The sequence below is a fragment of the Corticium candelabrum genome, chromosome 1 (genome assembly GCF_963422355.1).
Source record: "Corticium candelabrum chromosome 1, ooCorCand1.1, whole genome shotgun sequence".
In the NCBI taxonomy this organism is placed as follows: Eukaryota; Metazoa; Porifera; class Homoscleromorpha; order Homosclerophorida; family Plakinidae; genus Corticium; species Corticium candelabrum.
Window position 1 is genome coordinate 5291992 of NC_085085.1, and position 10163 is coordinate 5302154.

At 41.1% G+C, this 10163-nt stretch overlaps 2 protein-coding genes across 2 annotated transcripts in view; both read left to right on the forward strand.

Annotated features, from left to right (window-relative positions):
- The first annotated feature begins 25 nt into the window (after positions 1–25).
- On the forward strand, positions 26–7397 carry LOC134187769 (deoxyribose-phosphate aldolase-like). Its single transcript, XM_062655923.1, has 2 exons — positions 26–790; positions 6938–7397. Exons 1-2 carry the CDS (start codon positions 38–40, stop codon positions 7142–7144), a joined length of 960 nt encoding a protein of 319 aa, XP_062511907.1. The 5' UTR covers positions 26–37; the 3' UTR covers positions 7145–7397.
- A 1586-nt stretch (positions 7398–8983) lies between these two features.
- LOC134181266 (uncharacterized) overlaps positions 8984–10163 on the forward strand; it is a 9536-nt gene continuing 8356 nt past the window's right edge. Inside the window, exons 1-3 of the mRNA XM_062648513.1 lie at positions 8984–9380; positions 9446–9563; positions 9631–9728. Coding sequence (XP_062504497.1) covers positions 9015–9380; positions 9446–9563; positions 9631–9728 — 582 coding nt within the window. The 5' untranslated portion in view covers positions 8984–9014. The remainder of the gene's footprint in view (positions 9381–9445; positions 9564–9630; positions 9729–10163) is intronic.

Below are 10163 nucleotides of genomic sequence, written 5' to 3' on the forward strand. Positions count from 1 at the left end.
TTATGACTAACGTACGGGCATCTGAAGACGACCAATCATGGCGTTTCCCCGTAATCCTGGCCACGAGCTCGATCTCGGCTGGGTTGAAGCGAGTCGCGTCAACCACCCTGCTACGAATCGACGTGCAAGTCAGCATAAAGCTCGACGCTCGATAAAGAAACAATGGCAAGCAGCGTGGCTTCTCCGTGCGGTCACGTGCATCGACTTGACGACTCTGAGCGGCGACGACACCCCAAGCAATGTCACCAGACTCTGTCATAAGGCCAATACGCCCATCCGGCAAGACCTCATCGAGTCGCTTGGCGTCAAAGACAAGAAAATTACAGTCGGAGCCATCTGTGTGTACCCCGCTCGCGTTCCCGACGTCGTGCGCGCATTGAGAGAATTGAATGCTGATATACCGATTGCCTCTGTAGCCGCCGGATTTCCATCTGGTCAGATGCCGATGGAGCAACGTCTGGAGGAGATAAAGCAAGCTATTTCATATGGAGCCACAGAGATTGATATAGTTATCAACAGGACACACGTGTTGACGGGAAACTGGAGGGCTCTGTATGATGAAGTGAAGGCGTGCCGTGAAGCTTGTGGGCATGCGCATCTTAAGACCATTCTGGGTACCGGTGAACTGGGAACGTTGACGAACGTGTATAAAGCTAGCCTTGTGGCAATGATGGCCGGGTCAGATATAATCAAGACGTCAACTGGAAAGGAGGCAGTCAATGCTACGTTTCCTGTGGCTTTTGTGATGGTGAGGGCTATCAGAGACTACTATGAGAGAACGGGATACAAGGTCAGTACATTGTCGTTTGTTAAAGGAGCACTTCACCTGTCCGCGCATCTCTGACTCCGCTGTCGGCGCTAAATGTTTCTGGTCACACATCAAGTTGGGAAGTTTGGCGCTATCTCAGAGTAAACTTGATAGCAGAGCATTACGCTAAGGTTAGGAAACAAAAATGTACGAGGCGGTTTTCCAAATAACGTCCACTAGGTGTTGTTTTCCCGCTTTGTCTAGACTTTGATATTTGCTTAGGCGAAAGTAAAACGTGCTTTTGCATCATTGAATCATCTTCAATCGACGGCGAAAAGCACACATCCGGCGATGGTTTGGCTGTAGGATGAAGGCACGGTGTGTCACGTGATTATGTGCGGTGGCGCATGTTTCCATGTGTTTTTCGCATCACGCAAGCCCTTTTGTACTGTAGTATGGCCTCCATTCGTAGAAAGAAACACAGAGGAAAGTGCAAAAGGCCGAGCAATTGCAAGTCACTCAAGACGATCCATGAGTTGCTTATCAGTGATTTTCCTAACCCCCTTCAAACATGCGTTCTCATTCTGCGCATATTTGGCCCCGCCCCTAAAGAGGCGTGGCCTAAGTAGGTAATGTGGTACAGTAGTAAACGTTTTCTGCGGTGAATGTAATTGTAATGTATGTATATCAACCAAACTTGTAGACAGGTTTCATTATTAAACCAAAATTCAAATAACACTTTGTGACTATGTTCATCATGTTATAATATATTCATACAAATTACGCCTAGATGCTGTCCAAGTATTATAGGCAAATACTTTCTACTATAATCTATATCAAACAAACATGTGAGCATGTTTTACTAGTTTAATAACCAAACTTGTGCAAACAACTTTTAATAACAGTCTGTAATTATGTTTATCATGTTATGTGGCAGTGAGTGCCTATAACACTTTGCACCCAGGGTGCTGTTCAAGTAACCTTCTAGCTTTGTGCTCTTTCCACTTGCAAAATGCACGCTCAAAATTAAACTGATACATATGTGGTCCTTCTAGTAAAATGCGCATCAAGCAGTCAATTTTCTCTTCAGACAAACGGTTCCGTAGTTTTGCCATCACAGCCAGCATTTGTTACTGGTATGACAAGTACATCTGTCACAGTTACTGGAGCAAGCGCTAGACGCAAAGTCAGTTTAGCAGTACGTAAACAGAACACGCCTAGCTGCTACTATTCTACAGTAAACCAGTAGGTTTAGACTATTCTCCATAAGGTTGAACTTTGAATTCTACAATATTTCTGCTGCCTTTTGGACCTTCCCGATGATCTTGGTATAGCAGAGCCTGGCAATTTCGTTTATTAGGTTAACTAAGTCCTTCCTACAAAGGACAAAGAGGATTCAGATACAAGGGGTGGAGCTATGATCATTATACAATTATCTTGTAAGACGTACAGAAAGCAACTGGAACCATTTAGGTTAAAATAATGTAACATGTACAAGCTCTAATGAGCACACCTGGTGTGACCTCTAGCTCATTAACTCATCATCAGTTCCTGATATAGGGGGTAGAATGGGTTTTAGTAGACAAGAATGCACTTAATAGGATGTGTCCTGCTGTCTGAAATCTGCGTCTCAACCTCCTCCAATGCGTCCCAGGACGAATCAAATGTATTGTAGGAAAATCACTGCTTATGAACTGCAACTTGTTTCTTTTAATGTCAGAGTCGCCTGAAGCGTCTAGACTCGACTCTTGTGTGCTCTAGTAGTCGGCCTCGGAAAACAAGACCAAAACAATGTGCCGTGCAACACAGCAAGCGTTTTGTCTGCAGCCCAAGGCCTTAGCGTGTGTTAATCGGTGAAGTGTTCCTTTAATTAGCATTTTAAAAGCATTTGCTAAGGTAACGACACCTGACTTTGTTTAATTTTTAATTAACTAATTTTAAATTTTTATTTATTTTGTTTGTGTTTTGTATGCCAGTTTAGTACATTGTCATCGGTAAAAATATTTGCTAGGTTAAGCCTTGTTTACACCAGCTCAGAAATGGATCACGACTGTACGTACTGATCGTGCTCTGATCGGAATAGCGAGCATTCACACTGCACTTGGAAACGATACCTCGTCCTCTTTTTGATGTCACGTGACTGATATATTTTACGATGTGTTTGAATTAATTAATGGGGGCGAAATGCAATTCAAATTGAGCGAGACCAAAGTGTGAGGAGGGTTAGATGTTGAGACTACACTCATAGTGCCCGTGAAGGTAACGTCATATCACGATTAATGTGGATTGAATCCACCTCTGATGTGGATTGGATTTATCGCAATCGGATTGTGATTACTACGAAAGTGGATTAGGTGTTGATGTGATGTTTCTGGTTGGATCGCGGTCTAGTTGCCAGTGTGGACAGGCGTTTAGTGACACTTAATTTGGTTGTAATTCTTATTTTAAAAGTGCAGGGTCACACTTGGACATGCGCACTTGAGCCAATCTCAAGTGACGTAGTTTTTGCGTTGTAGCTATTCTACGTAACACATGTTCAAGTGTCCTGGCAAGAAAATCAGTTTTGATCGCCAGTAAGTTCTTCAAACACTTTTCATATTGCGCATTCGCAAACATCAATAAGCGAAAACTACTGCAAAACTGGCTATTTAGGTGTCAATTGATGGGCACGGCAACAGTGTAAGCTTTAAACAATACAAAATTTTTGTGCTCACTGTGAACTGAGTGTGCTTGGTTACTCTGAGAGAAAGACGTGACTACAGCAGATGTTGCATACAAGAACATGACATGTGCTTTCTGGTCACATGCAGACTGTAAGGAACTTGGATCTAGCTCGAAGTGCGAGGGTGCTTGTCAAATTTTACTGAAACTGCAGTGTAGCAACCTCAGTTTGAGGTTTTAGAAGAAAATTTCTGAGGACTACATCTAAAATGCTTAGAATTTAGCTACCAGAGTCACGGTCTAGCGCAACCTCATACTGCAACGTCTTGATTGTTTCAATTCAGGCTATAGAGAGACTTCAGTCGGCTTTGCCTTCAGTGCAAATTAGAGTGTCTAAGTCGTTGCAGTTAGTGAGTGTTTGAAACAGTGCACCCTTTTCAAAGTATGCAGTCTGCATGTCCAATCGTTACACCTCTTAGTTCTTTATCAGTGCTAATTCATTGTTTTCACGGTGATTGTTTGCTAGAGTTGTACTTGTGAACGTGTAGGAATGCTAATATTCTTCAACTTGTGCATGCTTGTCGACTGCGTGTTTCCTATAAGCAGCAGCTGCCATGCTGAAGAGAATTCATTGTGTTGCTGTTGAAGAGAAGATCAGTGTTGTCGAATTATAGCATCGTCGCAAATGGCTGTGATGTCCAAAACTGCAAGGGACAGAAAGCAGCGTAATTGGAATGAAAAGGACAAAAAGCTGAAGACGCATAAAGCCACTCCAAGGAGGAAGGCCAGAAAAATGCATGGCATATGTGAATCGATGAGTTTACAACTTGACAACCAATTTAACGAATTTGCTTTGGCCTACTCATTTCCAACGTTGCACTGACACACAAAGAAAGGCGACTTGCTACAGAACTCAACATCAATTAAGGCTATCATGAAGGAAGATTACGCTTCTACTTTTTACGTAGTGGCAGCCGTTTGAAGCTCTAGTTTAGTAGTAGTGTAGCAGCTTGCTGTTTGAGCTAATTGATCAATTACTTTCACCAATTAACACCTTTAGGTGTCAGTTTTGGGTAAAGTTTTCTTTCCATATTTCTCTTTTGATGATGGCCAGTCATGAGGGTTGGGTAATAGAATTGAGTGAGTATGGTATTGCCAGATTGGCAGGCACACTAATTAACAACCTTAGTTATGCCTCGGTGCACATACGCATTGAAGGCATAGTGATACGGTAGTCTGCCAGTGTGTGCGTGTGTGCGTGCGTATGTGTGTGTGTGTGTGTGTGTGTGTGTGTGTGTGTGTGTGTGTGTGTGTGTGATGGTTTTGTACATTGTACATTATTACGAACCGGGCAACTAAATATTTGAATTGGGCAGGCAAGCAGCCGTCTGAGTGTGCCATTGAGCACATTAAATTTTCACTTGTGCAATATGCAGATAATTATGCCAAGTGAGTGCGAGATATAACGGTCAGTCATTGGACATTTCTCCAACCAAATCATGGTCATGTCCAACCGTGTACTTATCAAACAGTTGGTGCATCTGTCCAGGCAACAAGGGTGGCCATTTTGATGTCTAATAATGCAGATGATTAGGCGTCTTGTTTGAGTAGTATGACATGACTAGTCTAGACTCTCAAGTGTTAGCATATTGTAAGTGTAGATTAACACTAGGTAGGTGTAGAAAATATGTAAAGTGTTGACAGCACTTCTGCGAGTTCCTCGTTGTCTGTTGTCTGCACGGCTTACTGGCTAAGGCCCAGATAGACGTCCCTAATATGCACGTGATGTGAATGTGTGCATGGGTGCACTAACTTTTTTTAAAATGTAAGACTAATTAATAATATGTCACTGCTGCAAGCTAAATCAGGATATCCAATAACTTTTCATGGATGTCCACGAGTTGTTCTATCGTGCACTGCAAGTAAACAACATTCAGAATGTATTCTTTACTCAAGAGCTAAATACGTGTACAGGATTTTGGTATCAACTATTAATTGACAAGTTACTGTTTGCTTCCAGTCTGGCCCTTTTGCAAGATGAAGGTGGCTAGAAAATTTTTGACTTTGTAATGAATGGATAGCAGACTGTATAGATTTTGTACTAGGTGCATTGATAGGTAGTCGTTATACATCATTACTTGTGATGTTTCTTTGGTTTCTAAAGATAAAGAGTAATTCTGTTGACATTTTCCACTTCTGTACCCTGTGAGTAAAATGCAAGCACAATGTAGCAAATAGACACTACGTGATAGCATGCAGATGGCTGCTTCAATAATTGGTTGCTTGACTGGCATAAATGGACAGGAAATACTGTAGTAGATCAAGTGTTACCAGAACAGTGTGAGGGCACTACTCGCGGTAAACGTATCTTTTTGTAACTAGTCGTGAGCTTACAGTTATTCTTTTTAGTTTATGTTATTTCGCAACCACAGCATTTGTATTGTGAGGTTTGTTGCTATGGCACAGACGAAAGAACTACACTGGATACTTCTATACTAAGAAGTCAATATGGGTGTGTTGGAGTCGTATAGACACCTGCTAAAAGGCCATTTGGCGTCTAAACTTATAGACAGCTGACACCTACTAAACGCCATTTAGCATACAAACTTAAGACTTTGGGCTTAGTAATCAATACGCCTCGCAACAAGTATTGCTAGAAACAATGTACCCTTGGAAACCTTTTACCTAGTTGATGACTTAATTAACTCCTGTAGTATTTGGGGCAATAAAACTAAGTGATAATCTACTATTTTGTATTTTTATAGTCATACTGTGGTCACGGATGTCAGTTATCTGAACACTTTTAGACCCAACCCTGTTAATAACTCTTGAATGTTTTGGATAACTGGTGTTAACTCTCCTGGCACGCAAACAAGTGTCCCCGGTCCTCTGAGGCTACCCATTGAAACCGAATACGTGTATACTGAACAACAATTGCACAATACACCAAACTTGGCTGCACTCTGATAGTTTACCATATAATGTTATGCTAGTAACTTGACATTATTAATTGATTACACTTTGTTGTGCATACGCATAATGGCTTACAGCTTGTTCTTCTAGAGGGCGTCCGAGGCACTCCATATACATATTCAGTTGACTAACAGGTTCGGATAACTGACATTCGACTGTATGTATTCACACTCTTCCTTTAGATCGGTGCTTGAGTGGTGGTAACTGCCTGATCTATTTTGGATTCTAATATGTATAGCAGACAGACTAAAGAACATATGAGTAGGTTTTTGTAGTCCGATTACGTTCTATCTGTTTTACTGTTCTTATTATGTTGATGGATGAGTAGCTGAATATTTATTGACCAGCCAACTGAATTAGTAACAGTGGTAATGTAATGCCACTAATAACATACTGTAACAAAGAGACTCTGGATATTGTTGGGTGATTACTCAGTGCCAACTGCTGTTGGATGCTGTTGATCTGGCTCCAGCATGTGGTATTCTATTAGATTGGGTTTGAAAATGCCATTGAACTCACTCCAGCATACAATTAAAGTATGTGGTATTTTATTAGATTGGGTTCAAGCCTGCTGGTGGGATTCGTAGTGCCAAAGACGCTTTGAGTTGGTTGGCTCTGATGAAAGAGGAACTGGGCGATGAATGGACTAAACCAAATCTATTTCGAATTGGTGCAAGCTCTCTGCTGGGTGATATTGAACGTCAGCTGTATCATCATGTGACTGGTCGTTATGCAGCGCAGCATCAGCTTCCAATGGCTTAGACAATAGGAGATCTGTGACAGTCTGGCTTCACTCTATGTGCATGTCTATATCTTGCTGTATCTCCAATGCTAATGGGTTTTGTAAGGATAATATGAACTGTTTAGGAGAACACATCGTAATTGAATGCACAGACTAGATTGTCATAGTAACATTTCATGCATAGCACAATGTCTGGTAGGAAACATTCCGTGTCTGGCATGCAATTAGTGGTTTAGAATATGCAAGATTAATTTTAGCCTCATCTGCAGTTGAGTGCTGATGTGTTGTGATGTTTCCAACTTGGTTTTGGCAATTACTGTACTGTTAGGCATAACACGTGTTTCGCTATATATTAAAGGTGTGTCTATCTGTCTGTCAATTCGATTTTAGTGAAGCACAAAATCTACTCACATCTCTAGCACCTTACTGTAAATTAATGCTCTCACGCATCTACTCCAGCTCCAGGTAAGACTTGATTTAACTTACGCAGAATGATGACTTTAGCATTGCATTGTTGTAATATTATGGAGAATTTATTCCTCCAGAAGCCTGTGAATTTACTTCATTCTTTGCATCTCGTGATTATTTGGCTATAACCTGTCTGTCTGTCTGTCTGTTTGTCTGTCTGTCTGTCAATACATATATTTTCAAAGAACAACACTACTACATTCTAGTGTGACCCAAACGGCCGACGCCATAATTTAACTACGTGCGAATGAAGAATGTCCCAGTCTTGCCAACTTTCTGCTAATTACGCTAGCATTACACCTTTGCAAAGCTACCGACATGCATTTACGCCACAATAACTTAAATTCATGACTGTTCTTTCTTCCGTCTTCGTCTATATGTCTGTCTGTCTGTCTGTCTGTCTGTCTGTGTCTGTCTGTCTGTCTGTCCAATACATATGTCTGTCTGTCTGTCTGTGTCTGTCTGTCTGTGTCTGTCTGTCTGTGTCTGTCTGTCTGTCTTTCAATACATATATTTCAAACATGGAACTATTATACATCACTGCAAAGTACATAACTATAACTAAAGTCCAACACTAGTAACAACATAAAACTTGCAAACTTTCTGTCTGTCTGTCTGTCAATACATATATTTTCAAACATTGAACTACTATATAGCAAAGCAACTAAATACTACCCAAGCCAATAGCACTTGGTTGTCTGTCTGTCTGTCTGTCTGTCTGTCTCACTTTATTCATATATCAAAACTAGAATGTAGATGAAGGCAGCTAAAAGCGTCTCCAAATTCTGAATGTCTAAAGAAAATCTGTCTTATACTCCAAAGACCATATGGCCTGGAAACTTACAAGGAACTACTCTCAAGCTCGTCATAACTATGGTGTGAATTGAGTTATATACTAGTAGATGCCTTTGCAAATTAACTCTCCGTTGCTACTACTGTTTCAAGGCATCCTCCACTATCTGTAGGCATCAATATACCTTGATCAACTAACAAATAATTAAATTAAATTGACAAACTACACAAGTAAACTATATTGATCAACTAGTAATGGAAAACCTGATCAAGTGGGTAGTAATCAACAAAACTCAACTTATTCAACTGTATATCATCCTTCTAGCTATAGACTCTCAGTATATGGACAGATTTGCAATTGTTTGATCACGCAGGGTTGCCGTTTTCATGGTGATAGGGCAAATTGTGGTCCCAAGCCCTTTTTGTATTCAAGAATTACATTAATTAATTAAAAGTTTAGAAAACAGTAACAGTTGTGATCCCAAGGTGCCCTTTGAGGCTACAACTTAAGGTACCATTGTTCAATTCCACCGGCAAAACATTGTTTTCAAAATATTGGGAAGTCACGTGTGTAAACGCTGCAAAGTTGCAGAGACGGTCGGGAGCCTCAAGGCTCTAGAACACACCGCCATGCTTTCGTTATTCATCACGCTGATATTTGTCTCGCTTTCTGACTGTCGATTCGTGGAAAGCAACTACGACTACTTCGAGCAGACTCTAGACCACTTCAATCCTCAAGACGAATCCACTTATCGTCAACGATTCCACTTTCAGACAACATACTGCACCGAGTCGCCGTCACTCTGTCCAATATTTCTCTACATATGTGGAGAATACTCGTGCGACGGCATTCCTGATGACTACATTCAAGTTCTCGCTCGGAATCTGAAAGCCGTTGTGGTAATGCCAGAGCATCGATATTACGGTTTGAGCGTCCCGTTCAATGAGTTTACAACCGAGAACCTTCGTTTTTTGTCTAGCAAGCAGGCGGTCTGCGTAAGCTGCTTGAAAAGTCGAGAATTTTAGCTAACGTGGATGTGTACGGTTGTACGCATGTGTAGGACTTGGCATCGTTCACTGTTTACTTCCAGAAATTGTTCAACGAAAAGTATGGCCTGCCTGAGAATGCAGAGAATCCGTGGATTACGTTTGGAGTTAGTTACGCAGGCGCGTTGTCTGGTAATACAAATCAGTGTGTTCGCATTGAAATTAATACTCTTAATATCTAGCATTGGATTTATTTTAGCGTGGTTTCGCCTCAAATTTCCTCATCTTACTAGGGGGAGCATATCCAGCTCTGGTGTCGTTCACGCCATACTGGCTTATCCTCAATTTGATGAACAGGTGATGTTTGTTTGTCACACTTTGAACTCAATGTTGAGTCACTGCATGCTAATTAACGTATTGAATTAGTGTGACAAAGCAACTGCTTGCTTTGTTGCAGCCAATATTGGTTAATGTCACAACTTGTGCTTTGGTTACTAGTACTGGTACTTATAGCTGCAATAATTTGCTAGCCATGCATTAAAAGGCAGTGGTTTTCTTTGTATATGTAATTTATTAACGAGTGGGTGTAGATTGATTTTATTAATGTTATAGTTTTGCTTTCTTTTGTGGATGTCTTTAGTGTATTAGAAGTATCTTGATAACACAGTGGCGTAGACAGCAAATAGCACTTGGTGGGACCTGGCGTGTGCTATTAGGTGTGGCCTGCTTAGTGCTAGTGGATGTAAGGTTTTCTGCTGACGATTGAGTGATGTAACAAATCAAGTGCAATGT